The sequence below is a fragment of the Vidua macroura genome, chromosome 13 (genome assembly GCF_024509145.1).
Source record: "Vidua macroura isolate BioBank_ID:100142 chromosome 13, ASM2450914v1, whole genome shotgun sequence".
Taxonomy (NCBI): Eukaryota; Metazoa; Chordata; class Aves; order Passeriformes; family Viduidae; genus Vidua; species Vidua macroura.
This window is the reverse complement of record NC_071583.1, coordinates 7,755,662-7,769,808: the sequence shown is the minus strand read 5'-3', so window position 1 is coordinate 7,769,808 and position 14,147 is coordinate 7,755,662. Positions and strand designations below refer to the sequence as shown.

General features: G+C 40.3%; 1 protein-coding gene across 1 annotated transcript in view; it reads left to right on the top strand.

The window, feature by feature from the left end:
• PTPRG (protein tyrosine phosphatase receptor type G) overlaps positions 1 to 14,147 on the top strand; it is a 392,257-nt gene that overhangs the window by 243,572 nt on the left and 134,538 nt on the right. The window contains exon 5 of the mRNA XM_053989294.1: positions 12,822 to 12,917. Coding sequence (XP_053845269.1) covers positions 12,822 to 12,917 — 96 coding nt within the window. The remainder of the gene's footprint in view (positions 1 to 12,821; positions 12,918 to 14,147) is intronic.

Here is a 14,147-nt window from a genome sequence, read left to right as displayed (position 1 = left end):
CGATTTCAGCGAAGTCTTAACAGCCCTTTGGTGTGAGAGATAGGGATGCTGTCTTTTCCTTCTTTGTCCTTTTCTTTCCCCCATCTCTGTTGTTCTCCTCCTATCTCTTTCTTCCGTCTGTTCAATACAAGCCTGGCTCAGGGAGCCCAGACACACTCCCTTTCACAGCACTGCTGTGATCCCGTGCCTGGCAAGGCAGGGAAAAGCTGTGTCCTGTGCCACCTGGCAGGAGTTACCAGGTGTTGAAGTGGCTGATAACAGCCATTTTCATTGCCTGCTTTCCCCGGTAATGAAGTTGCAAGTATCAGTCGCAGAAGCTGAGTTATCTGGCTGTGCACGTCTTTTCTTTTTGCTGTTACATGTTTTTTTCTGCAGAAATTAGGACTGGACTCCAGACTAGATGTAGCCTGTCTCACCTGTTTTTCTGAAGGAGAATGTTTTTCACCACATTTAATACCATCCATAGATTGCTTTTGTAAGAAAACCGCATTTGCTTACGGAGATGGGGAGAAGGCATAGGTGACACTAGAAGACTCAGCTGCTTATATTTGAAATTCTCGATCTTTTTTATGTACTGTTCTCAACTTTTCTCCTATATCTTCAATTAAAAGTTATAAAGATGTTTAAATCATTAGTGTTGCCATGGAGCTGAGCAGCTTGGGTCTGTGCTCTCAACTCAAGCCAAGTTTGACTGTTCAGCCTTACAGACAGGGTCATGTTAACACCTTAACCTACGACTCTTCATACTCTGTTTTATTGACACCAGTGAGCCAAGATGTTGGATACTTTTTCCCCAGGAGTCACAGACCCTGCTGCTGAAGGGCAGGCTGAGGCTCTGGGTCATTGGTGAATAGTGGTATGTGAACAAGATAGCTCAACTCTCTCAAGATCAAGCAGGTGACATTACAGCTGTTGGATTAAGGTCACATTCACCATCTTTTCTCTACAGCTAGAGAGGAGATGCATGCATCTGTTAAGTGAATGTGGAGATTATTGAGTAAACACAGGCTTTCTTGTGTAGGGCTCTAATTACAAACCTGAAATATTTCTGTCATAAATTGACCTAGCAGACTTCTCTTAGTGAAGTGTTAGCATTAGCTCCTGACAGCCTTTGGAGTGTGTGTGTGTTTGACAGGGGATGCTGTGGAAGGAAACTAGAATGTTGGATTAAAGAATGAAGCCAGCCAAGGTGGAGGAGGAGAGCTGAGCAAAAACTGAAGGAGGACATGAACCCTCTTTCAGGGACAACAGACCCTTGCAGCAATCACTGCTGCTCCTGAGGCGTTGACACGAGAGTCAGGAGGTGGTGCCTGGACCTAGTTTAAGAGAAGAAATACTGCAGTGGGAGTATGACCTTTGGAATCTGATGGGGCATGATGTGCATGTGGTAAGGAGGACCATGTGGTTCTTTTCCTAAAATGCCCCCAGTAACAAACACACATACTAGTGATGTTTGCTTGTTGAGTGAGGAAATTCTTATTTTTCTTACAATTGAACATTTTTGAATAATTCTCTGGCTGTGCTCTCTTAGGTGGCTGGTTATGATCAGGGCTGTATGGTTAGGGCACATTTGCACCATTTCTTGTTACTGTGTATTGTTGACTTTTAAATTCTCTTTGAGATACCTTTCTGAGTTTAATCTCTTTTCAATATTTTAATGCAGCATATTTTTCTAAACCTTTTTCTAAACTTTCACTACAAAAACAGGAAAGTTTAAAATTTAAATTAGGGTTTTAACTTTAATTCTGTTTCTTGAGCCATGGTGCATGTTTAATAGATGGTGGTATATTTGAAAGATCTGTTCGGCAAAATCTTGCTTACCAATACTGAGATTCATGCAAATAGTTTTATCTCAGATTTGTGACTCATAATACATCTTGTTATAAAAAGGTTATATAAAAGAAATACAACTTTTGCAGAACATAGGCTATAAACAGACTCTTGAATGAAACAGTTTCTAGGTTAATATTTGAATTTTTAACTTCAGTGCCACATTTTTAATATATTTCAGGTTCCTTGATCCAGAGCATACTTTATATTCTGAAGGCGTGCAATTGCTGTAATCTCAAGAGAAGATAAGCATGACATCTGGTTCACACCTGTGGTTTTAGGGATAAGAGCATAGCAGCTTTATGTATTATTCAGGGCACTCTGTTGAAACTGCAAGGAATTTGACTCTTTGAGGCCCTTTGTCGAAAGGTTTTTGTACTTGTCTAAAGTAAACATGAAATATAGAACTCTTCTCTCAGTAGGTATTGAGTAGACTATTTATTCCAACCTGCCTGCTGCCAGGAGGGAAATCAGTTATGCAGGTTAATTATCAGATTTATGATAAAGACTTTACTTGTGCAACTCCCATATTTCAAAAGTTCCACTGAGGCATTTTGTGCTGTGACAGAGCAACACCAGGAGAGGTGAACGCACCAGTAGCACATACTGGTGTGGATTTTTGTGGCAGGTGGTACCTGCCCAGCCCTGGTCCTGGGCAGCTTGGGGCAGCTCTCTTTGCTGTGTGATGGGAGAGGCTGCACCAGTTTGGAGCGTTCCCAGTTCCCGTTTGTTTTTGCCAGCGCAATCCAAATATCTGATGCTGGTGGTGAGAGGAGTGGCATGAGCAAGAATTAAATCGGTTGGGCACCTCTACAGCCAGAGACTCCAAGAGTCTGAAGAGAAGCCAGCAGCTGTCACACTGAAAACCAGAACTTCTCTGGTGTTACACAGGTGAATTGTTTGAGTGTGAGATACTGAGGCAGAAGAGATGCTTTCAGAAATAAACAGGTGTGAGCCAGCCTGGAAATGTGACTCTTGGGCATGCAAATCGTTTCTATGATTAAAATACAGTTGAGAGAAGGGGTGAAACTGGCTCAAAGCCTGGTTGAGCAGGGACACAATTGGGCACGCCTCCCACCAGGAGTGTGTTCTGAAAGCTCTTCCAAACCAAAGCCTGTGAAATTTGGACTCAAATGCCAATCTGGTGGTGCTGTTGTGTTCTTTGGGACTCCAAAGAAGTTCAGTGTTCTGTTTTTTCAACATCAATGAGCCTGTAAGAAATTGGAAGTGTTAAAGCTGAGAGGTTGTTTTAGTCACATTATATAAGGTGATGCCACAAGCGAACAGCAGCATCAGATGCACCAGGGAAGTCTCAACGTGTTGTCTGCAGACAGGTATGAGCGAGGGAGGGCGTGAGAATCAGAGCTGTGTTTCTGTTTCATAGGCAGGGAAGAATAACTTTGACATTTAGCAAAGGACCATTACAGAATGTGTTTGCCAATGGGTTTGCAGCTGTGACAGTGGACAAGGATTTAACTTTAAAAGGCTACACAATTTCCAACACGTTACTTTTCTGTCAGTTTTGCTGCTTGCCTGAGTATTTTGCTTCTTGCTGTGCTGAAATCTAGTTCTTTTTGATTTGTTAGTGTAAATCCAGAATCATGTCCTTAACACACTGGTGCAATTAAGATGGTGTACTCAGCTATTCTGTGTGTGTGTCTGTACTCTTAAAAAAAGAAGTTCACAAATATCTTAACACTGCACTCCAGATGTGTGCAAACTTCACTTTCTGCTTGGTAAAAGAGTCAGAAGGTAAGGGTAGGGAAACTTAGAAAATTAGAGACGGAGTACAGAGATATTACATGTAAGGTTTTCCAACACTGGGGAATTTGGGTAGGCAGCCCATGGTGGGGAAGGATTTCAATTTGAGGTATTTTCAGGAGATCCTGAGTTTTAGAAAGGATATAGTGTACTCACTCCTTGCATATTAAATCCTTTTGAGAATCTTGAAGTAAAACACCCACATTAAGCAGCTGCATTTGAAAAATCCCTCATGTTCCAATGGGACAGCTGCGACAGAACCAGTGCTGTCCCTGCAGCACAGGCTGTCACACATCCCTCCAGTAATCTGCAAGTAGCTACTGAGAACAGTGCTGAGCACTCTGTATGCTCTGCCTTTGGCATTATGATGAGGATCTAGATAGAGGTGTATTCTACAAAATATGAGAAAACCCATTATTATTTTTACCTTCCAAGTAAGGTCTTGTCCTGGCCTGGTACTGCTCTAATTGTCCACCTACTTCAGAGTTGATAAATAAAAATAACTCTGCAAGTGTACAGCCTGGAGGATTTCACATCCCCTCAGAGATAGGAATGGCCTTTCGCCCAGCAAAATGCTGCTGAAAACATGCCCCATCTGCTGCATAGCTTTGAATCCAGAGTGAAACTATAAATACCTCAAAATTTGTTCTGAGCCATTTGGAAGTTCATTAAACCTCTTGGAAGACCTTGCCTTCTCCCACTGAAAAAAAGAAGAAAAACTCATCATCAAGAAAAAAGACCACACACAGAGGTGTGACACTTTGAATTCCACAGAGCAAAAAGAGGAATTTGTGATAAGAGGAATGAATACTTCTGCTAGTGCATCTTTAAAGTGAATGGGATATGAAATTGTATTAATCACACGTGCTAGGAAAAGTATGCTTTTGTGGGGTTTATTCTTCAAGTGCAGCTCCTTTGTTTTTCCTGAAGAGCGTTAGAGTATTTTTGGAAGGAATTCCCAGTTCTTCTCCATTCTGGCAGCACTTCTTGGTGTTTAAGAAAGTAAATGGATTCCTGAAAGAAAATCTGAAGTATGGGCAGTTTGGGTATTTTGAAGTTTAAAACTCTTCAGTAGTCATGTTTTTTTCTTTTAGGAAGGCCATGGGAAGCAGATGAAGAAGATAGCTAAAGCAGCCACTTTTGGGTGGAGTTCAGAGCTATTCTGTTCATACAGTTAGTCCATCCAGCCTGTTTTTGGTTGCTGTGTCATTTGGTGCTTAGCCACTTTCTAAATTGCCTGTTTCAGATTTTCAGTCATGACAGCAGCTAAGTATTGTCCCTAATTTTTCCATTTGTGCAGTTTTAGGAAGCCACGTTTGCCTCAGTGTTGTGTGTTCCTGCTGTCTTACTTGGAATATGCCACCATTAGACAAAGCCACTGTGATTGAGACTCAGAGCTACTCAATAAATACACAAAAAAGTCTCTGATAGAGGAGGTAAAGACCAGTGAAAGACACCAGCTGGCCTCCCAGGGCTGGGAAGATGCCCTTGGGTGTGTGGGTGCACTGCCCTGCATCAGTTGTGTGCAGTGAATTTCTGTGACAAATACTCGTAAAAGAGATGTGAACCACATGGCATAGAACGGTTTGGGTTGGAAGGAACCTAAAAGATCACCTGATACCAGCTCCCTGCCATGTGCAGGGACACCTTCCACTAGACCAGGTTATCCAGAGGCCTGTCCAGCCTGGCCTTGAACACCTCAGGGGTAGAGAACAAATAACTTCTCCTGACATCTTCTCCTGTCAGTTATGAGCTGGTTGAAGTTGTACCAGTATTAGGGAGGCAATAGACTCTCTCCGTGATGTACCTGTGTGACTCTTCCTTATTGCAATATCAAGGAAATGAACAGCAACCTCAAAGTTTTTTCTCCTCCAACAACACTCCATATGGTACTTAATTTCACATGGTTTTCAACTGTGTGTTGTTCTTCCTGTTAATTTCAAAATTTTCAAACCTTTTTCATAAAATGTCTGCTTAAAGAAGGGATAAGCAATGACCACATGAGGAACTGAGGTCCAGAATGGGCAGTGGTCAATGCAAGGTAGCAGAAACTCTCTAGTAGCCTTTGCTGTCCAAGGGCTAATATATTGCCACTTCTCAAAAAAAAAAAAAAAAAAAAAAAAAAAAAAAAAAAAAACAAAAACAAAAAAAACCAAGAAAACCCAGAACAATGAACTATTTCTCTCTCCTTGTTTTCATGGGGGCTTCTAAATCTTTTCAGGAAGGAAAGAAATTTTCTAAGTTTTTCTTCCAGGCATGAAGGCAAGAGCCGCAGTGATTTTAAAATTGCAGCAAAGGTTCTCCTGGAATCACATCATTCCGATTCCTTGGACTTGAAGTAAAATACCATTTGTCAGGAATCCTCTGATGGAAGGGTAGAAATGAGCAATACTGTGTGGGGTAATCTTTTAGCCTTTTTTTATTTTTACCTCCTCTCCTTGGATCTCTTCCATCCCTTGGACATGTGGTTCACATCCCTTTCACAAGCTGACTGAGAACCCCATTGCACCAGTTACCACCCACGTTTCCAGAAAAAGAGCCTCCTAAATTTGTGTGTCTAACAAGATGCTGTGATATATCTGGATACACAGGTATAATTACCACAGGACGAAGATGTTTTGAACATTTTTAGGAGATGAGAAAGAAAGGTTCACAAAAGCCACCTGCTTGTTATGCTTCAGTTCTTGCTTATGTCTCAGTATTAAAGTGTTAGTATTATAATCTTCTGTGTGTGGAAGGAGGTCAAATATGAAACAACACTTGTAACACAGAGGAAAGAGGATCAGAAACAAGAGACATTGCACTGGGAGGTAATAACCACTGCTTTATAATTCAAGGGTCTTGTGCATTGTGAAAGAGAAGACTTACTGCTGATTTTTTTGTTGGTTTTGAATGATTTATAACATTTCACTTGTGGTGGAGTGTTGCAATCTATGTTGTCATGGAAATTCTATTGAATTTATAGTTCCATTTATCCAAAACGATTTTCCAGACTTCATTTCATGGTGAATCATATGGCTGTTACTCGGAGTACAAAGCAATTGCAGAAAAGTTTCACGTTATGGAAAGCATAAACACTGACACCGTTATTTTCATATTACAGTAATACAAATGAATGCAACATGCAGCTTCTTAGCATCAAATGGGCCTTCCTTGGGTAATCACTCACTGTGTACACATGAGATGGATTTTCATGTTAGGGATGGGAGCAGGCCTAAGGGGTATTTATTTCTGGCAGTAGAAATCAGGGAAGTTTCTCTCTTGGCAAGGTTCTTCTCTCTTAACATTCAGGATTTAACGCTCAAGATACTGAGTGATGTGGATGTGATCCAACAATGCGTGGGAGCCCAGGGTGATCCCAGGAGTGCTGGGTTTCCTCCCTGTTCTACTGAACTGTCACTGGACCACTCACAAGTTTAAGTGCTCTGCAGACTTATGGGCAGAAGGTGCAACAGCTATCACCCTTCAGGTTGAAAAAGACTCTGAAATTGCTTAGTCTCAATTTATGGCATAGGTACAGCTACTGCATGGTTTGGAGACAACAAAGCAAGAATTCATGCTTACTGTTAAAGAAGATGAAAGGGAAATTTACAATACTTCCAAGGGATACAAATGTCTAAATTGAGTTAAATTCTGGTACTTCACTTGCATGATTTTGCTCTTCCTGTTGTTTCAGCTCCTTTCATTTTTTTTCAGCCTAGCATTGTATTCATTATCAAGTTGCAATTACATTAGGACAAAGTCCCTGTCTGACTCTTTGTTTTGCAATTTTACCCAGCACACTTTTAGGCACTCTAGAATACCAAGTTATGACATTCAAAATACATCTCTCTACCTGCCTAACTATAGTTAAAAATTCACTGATGAATAATAGACTAGGCAGGAAAAACATGCCATTATCTGCTCCTGTTCAACTTTATCTTTTCAAAAGAATGCAATATACTCTGTGTTATTACATCAAGCTCTGGTAGGAGAACTGGAAAACATCACGATTCACTCTTCCCCCTGCCTTTCCTAAGCAGATTTTGAATATGTTATAAATGATAAGTTTCATGGATTTTTAAAAGAGAATATAATGAGAAGTCAAACATTAGACTTTATTGCCCCAGTGTACATCTCACACTCCAGTAAACACACAGACTGCAGGACAGTTATTTTGAATTTTTAGTGCTGCAGTGAAGATTACATTATGTCTGTAGAAAATTTTAATTCCAGCCAAATGGATCACATCATCCGGCTCACTGTAAATCTATGCACATATTTAAAGCAAAAGTAAGTTACATGCAAGCTTTCAATTAAGAAAAATCATGTATGATTCATAATCTTGGCAGAGAATTTATTTTTGTGCAAAAGGTTTTAAATCCAGTTGTAAAAGTGTCTGAGAATAATTTATTCTTACAATGTAAGCAGCAAAGACACTAATTAAGAATTAGTATATTCAGTGCTTAACTCCATCATTTAAAGCAAACATTTGAAAATTTTTGTTTCACCACTCTGCAAAGAGTTGCAATCTACCTCTGTTACCTGGGTGTTGTGCTCTTCTGAAAATACTCTCAGTCTCTAAAGCAGTACATAATAATCCACATTGCTGCTCCGTCTGCGTTCTGCTGCCTAATTCATAAAAAAATTGGCTGGTCTATAAAACCTTTTAATTTTTTATGCTTTTTTACCATGCTTTAAATTGCATGGTAGTCCTTGGATTGCTGGAAGGAAATGAGCAGAAAGATAATTCTGATGATCCTTTCCCATGCACCAGAATTCCTGATTCTATTGAATATTCCGTACTCCACATCTGTGACAGCACAATGAGCCTTTGTTCATTTTTTAATCTAAAGAGAAATCTGATGTAGGAGGTTGCACAGGGTGATAGCAGCCCAATTTAAAAGTCTCAATTATTTATTTTTAAAATACTTGGCATCTGTCTATGGAAAATGTACTTGCTTGGTTCCCAGTCTCTTAGAATTGCTTTGAACTCGCTCACATCTTCTGGGATCTATCAAATGCTCATTGTGGCTTTTCTCTCATAAGTGCTGAATGAGTTTGGCCATGACAGTCTGTATTGGATGTAAACTTTCTGTCTTTGTACTGGGGTAATGACAGCAAAGAGATGTCATGCACAGGAATGGTGATTTCTGTCTGGATGCCTGTCGTGCCAAGCAGAGAGACTGAGCCTTTTATTTGTGGATGCGTGGCGAGGAGAGGCCATTCAGCTTTTGCAAGCCAGTGACATTTCATAATAAGGGTTTAGTCATTCAGAGGCAATTGTACTTAATAAAATCAGAACTGGTCTCTGGTGGGCAGTATTTCCCAGTAATACACATGTTTTGGACAGCTTGTCCTTAAAACGTCAGCATGGTGGCAGCCCAGTTCAGCATCAAAATCTAAGCACAGACATTTTGCCAGGTCTGGGTAACACCAGATTTCTGGGCCAAAAGAACAGGTTGAAGAAAGTTGTTCCTGCAGGGAGTAGGTTGTCCTGAGGAGGAGGCAATTTCCTGCCCCCAGGCATGGTGGAGGGGTAGGAGCTTGGAGACAAAGGCTCTCCAGGCTGGAGAATCACCCCCATGTTGGATGTGCAGGGTGTATTCACTTGTCTAAGTGTTGTAGGCTGGGAATAGACAGGTGTGGAGTGCTCAGAAACTGTAATGGTTGGCCAGTGGATCTTCCTGGACAGCAGAGACTAGAAAACATGGCATGTTTTCTCAGGGTGATTGGTGATTATCTCCTGGGTTATGGCAGAGTGAGGGCTTTCTCCCTAATCCTCTGTTTTAAGGCACTTGTAACAGTCTGAAGATTTTGCCCTCGGTGATATTTTTTCAGGCTTAAATCTGTGCTGTACAGCAAATCTCTCTCGAGTTTGAAAACAATTCTTTTATAGCTTGAAGAGTGTCAAAGCATGAGGTTTTCCCATTAAAAGCAAGCTCTTGCCCTCTCCCTGCCTTGGTAAAGCTCTGTAGCTGCAGTAGTATTAGTGGTAGCTTTTTAGGATGGAGAGGGTCTTCCTGCAGGAAAAATACCTTTGTTTCACTAGGGATGGCTTGTCTCAGCTTGGCTTTACCAATATACTGAAAATTTCAAGTTGCTTGGACACACATGGTTTTTATGATACCTCTTTACAAGGTAAATGCAATTGCACTGCCATGTTGCACATCTGAGATTAAGGAAGGCCATGTAAGCCTTGCCCAGCCTTGTTAGTTGTAATGGGGCTAGATGGGAAAGCCTTGTAAATCTCATCTGCTGTGCCACAGAGAACAGGACACTCATGCCCTCCTGGCCCTGTGCCACAGGGAAGGCTCTTGGGAGCACAGTCAGCAGGGATGTGTGCAGCAGAGCACTCTGACTGCACACAGGTAGTGTCACACTACAAAGGGCATTTTAGGCTTTACTGTAGGATTCTGCAGCCTTTACATTCTGTAATTTTGGAAAATAGAAGCTGTCGTGGAATCACATGCAAAAATGTACAGAAATGCTGTTGTATGGGGCTGAAAGCAGTCACTGCCACAAATCAGGTTGGTTGTGTAAGCTTGGGTGATTCTCCAGTCTGCATTTCACAAATAACACATTATAATACAATCCAAATTTTCTTTAGTTTGAAAGGCTCTTTGTTGCATTCTGTGCTGCTGCTTTTTACGTCCCAGGCAGAGATGGTAGAAGTCATTTATATGCAAAGTGCCCCATATATTGTATACACTAATTATATAATAAGGAGTAATAATGAAAATTTTCTAGCATGTTTAGGCCACTTAAGTATGCGGTGAAATTAATTTTACAGTTAACTGTCTTATTCCCACTTTGTACATAAAGAACCTTATCCCACCCATAGAAAATATTAGATTAACTATCTACTGATAAATGCATTCAATATTATGTATATTATGAATAAAAGAACAAAAATACATTGGATAGATTTGCATTTTATTGTGAATTGGGGAAAACTGATGAGGCTGTGTTATGGAAGAGAACAATATGTGATCACATAATTAGAAAATTGCCATAATGCTAATGCTCAGCAGTGTCCAGGTGTGGTTTTATGAGCAGCCTGAACCATGAGGCTTTGAGGGTGTACCTCTACTGTCTTTTTACCATTGTTTTTGCAGGGTGTGTGTGTAAATTATATAATAGCAATTCCTCAGATATTGTATTCCTGAAGTGTTCCTTCTAGCTGTATGAGCACATAAGGAAGCTACTGCATGACAGATGACAATAATTTTTCATACAGGACAGTTCCCCTTGACATGATGGATGCAGAGGGAGCAACCATGCTCTCTGGAAAAACACCAGGGAGCAGTGGTAAAATGCTCCAATGTGTATGGTAATCAAGGCAGAGTGTGGTTCTTGATTAGGCTATGAGATTAAACTGCTAAGACGAGGGATCTGAATGAAAAACTCTTTTACCAAAGCCCTTTGCACTGGTATGCAATAGTGCATTGTAAAAATTAATTTCCTTAAAATGCCGTGAGCAAAATTGATCCAAAATGATCCTGGCATATGCTGAACTCACTCAGTGATGCTTTTCTTCATAAACTCCTGTGAGAAATATATTGTGAAATGTTTTATGTAAGGTACAGATAATTTTAGACTTTATTTTCAAGAGGAGCAAAATGTAGTTTGTGAGTGTTTTGCCAGGTTTGGTCTGTGTTGGCTAAACTGAAGCTTAAGCAATTCTACCTGAAACAAACTGTTTCTAATTTCTACATCAATGAATGGCTGTACCTTGCTCTGCATTTGTTCAGTGCATGAGTTGTCAGAATCTGGAGGCACTGCCACCTTTGTGAGTGTTGTCAGCATCTGTGTGTGTATATAAGTATGCTGGAAATAGGAAGGGGAAGAAAATTGCTTTCAAATTTTATAAAGCTAGTGTGAGTGCCTTTTTTTTTGGTTTTTTTTTTGTTTTTTTTTTTTTTGTTTTTGTTTTGTTTGGTGGTTTTTTTTTTGGTTTTTTTTTTTTTTTTTTTGTGGGCTATTTGGTGTGTGGTCTTCCTCCTGCTAAAAAAGGTACCTCTACCTCTGAATGCTCCAACCTTCATGTTGGCCTTTTCCCTATGTGGTGATGTTTTTTTAACTCTATAATACTGTCAAAGCACCTATCCACTACATACTGTATGTACAGTCAGAAGCCTGGGAATCAGTAAATGTGAATAGGAATGTATCTGTGCAAAATAAAAGGGTATAATCTCCCTTGGCATATAGAAATTATGGGGAAAATAGTGCATTTGTGAATATAATAGGATGTGTCATGCAGAACTATTTTGGAAAAACCCAAGCAAGCCAATCATGGCTGATAGTGGTGGACTAACACTGGGGGCTTCTTTTGGAATGGAGGGGTTGAACAACTACTGGAGAAGCAGCAGTGTGTTCAGACAGCTGGCAGAAGTGGGAGCTCAACTACTGTGGGAAGTGGAACAAGAACTGTACAGAGAATTAAGAGCACGAGCACCCACAGGCCTCTGTAGGCTGCCCTTATTCATGGCATGTGTGTAGTGGAGTGGGATTGCTTACCAGCAGAGTGAATAGAGGAAGCTGTTCTTGGTCCTCTTCTATTTGTGTAACTCCAACACCTGTTAGTTTGGGGTAATCATTGTTCTGACCTGCTCTTACTTGGGGTTTGTGTAATTACTAATATTTATTCATTAAAAAATTGCATCAATATATCTGGTTTTGTCTCATGCTTTTTGCAGAGTACTAACGCTTTGGAAATAAAAGTCATGAAATTTAACTGAAGACAGGGAGAAGTGTGACCTTAACTGATAGACCTGAATATCACAGGCTCATAAAAATGCATTGCTATGGAGACAGACTTTTATCTTACAAATTACTTTGGGAGTAAAGGAATAACTCTAAACATCTAAATCCTTTTCAAAATTCTCTATGGATTTTGAGATAAATATGTTTAGCACATTTAACAGAGCAGGAGATGAGCCTTCAATGTGCAAAGAAATGAAGAGATGCTGGCAGAAAGCACAAAGTTTAACATCTGAACAGACTGGCCATACTGTTTACCTTTGGATTTGATATTAAAATGCATTGCATCAACTCTGTTCCCTGCTTACTGTCCCAACAGGGCAGTCATGCTATTAATCAAGATGCTGGTTAAACAATATTGTTCAGCAGAATTCCTTTATCTCAGGTTCATAACACTGGGTTTACATACAATGTGTATGCATTACATCATGTGAAAGCTGCATGAATCAACATTAATGTGATTCTGTTGTTGGTTTTAATTTTTGCAGATGCAGATTTACTTCTACAATCCTGATGACTTTGACAGTTTTGGAACAGCAGTTCTAGAAAACAGGGTGGTAGGAGCCATGGCCGTGTTTTTTCAAGTAAGTTAAAACAAAGGCTATATCCATAAACCAAAGTGTTCACTGAGTACTATCTAATTCATTGAATTATTTCAAGCTTAATGGATGCATCTGTTTTCTTGTTCCTACCTGTCTAAGTGAAAGATATTTCATATTGTCTATGTGTGATTTAAAATGTAAATAAGTATATTTAAAAACATAATGAAAAATTTTGCCTGGATTGTTCTGACTTTATAGCTACTCTACAGATGCAGATTGGAGAACACATTTATCATGGAACTTCCTTTGCTGCTGAAGCACATTGCTGCAGTCCCTGGAATACTAACAAACCAACACCAACTGGTTTTGTTTAGGGAAAACTTAAAATTCAAATGTAGCTTGAGAGAAAATTAATCAATACGTTTCATCAATCTTATCTGTAGCAGCTTCTTCAAAATTGTCGTAGTAGCAAGTTCTTGAACAGACCAGATTTCCAAATGAGTGAATTTATGCATCTACTTGTTTGAAATGCATCCTGAGAGATGCAGATCTGGGGCTGCTGGGTGAGCTCATGTGTGGTTCCACATGCTCCAAGTCTGCAGCGTGGGGCAGGGACCACCACTGGTGATGGGAGTGTCACCTGTGGCCGTGGCATTCAGCACTGTGAGCCCCTTGTCACCTCCCATCAGAAACGAGGTCTTACCTTTCTGACTTGAGGCTGAAGTGAAGAGAGGGAGCTGGAGCCGCTCCACACCACCAGGCTGTCACAGGCAGAGAAGCAGCTAATGAAGATTTGAAATGTCTTGGGGTCTTGCTTTTCAGAAGAGAGGGAAGGAGGGAGGGAAGAGCAAGGGAAAATGCTGATCCTTTGTGAGGTTTCACACTAGTTTTTACTGAGGAAGAAAGTGATCTTACTGTTATCTTTGTGAAGCCAGATAAAAAGGAATATGCAAGTACTCATATGTAAATACCTCCCTTTTTCTTATGATGTTAGAGTGACAAGCCTGACTCTGCTGCTCAAATTAAGTAAGGTTGTCTTTTTGCATGACACTGATTTTGATCAAATGCTTTGATAAGGAGAAAAGGACAGATCCTTGTATTGCATAAATTGCTGTAACTCTGCTGACATCAGGATAGTAGAAGGAGGCATGTTAAATTCATCACTGTTGGATTCTGAGCAGTTCTGTGGCATTTCATATTAGGGCAAAGTTGGTAGAGCTGTGATAATTTACAGTGGCATGGCATGATGATGATTCCCCAGACTTCTTAATC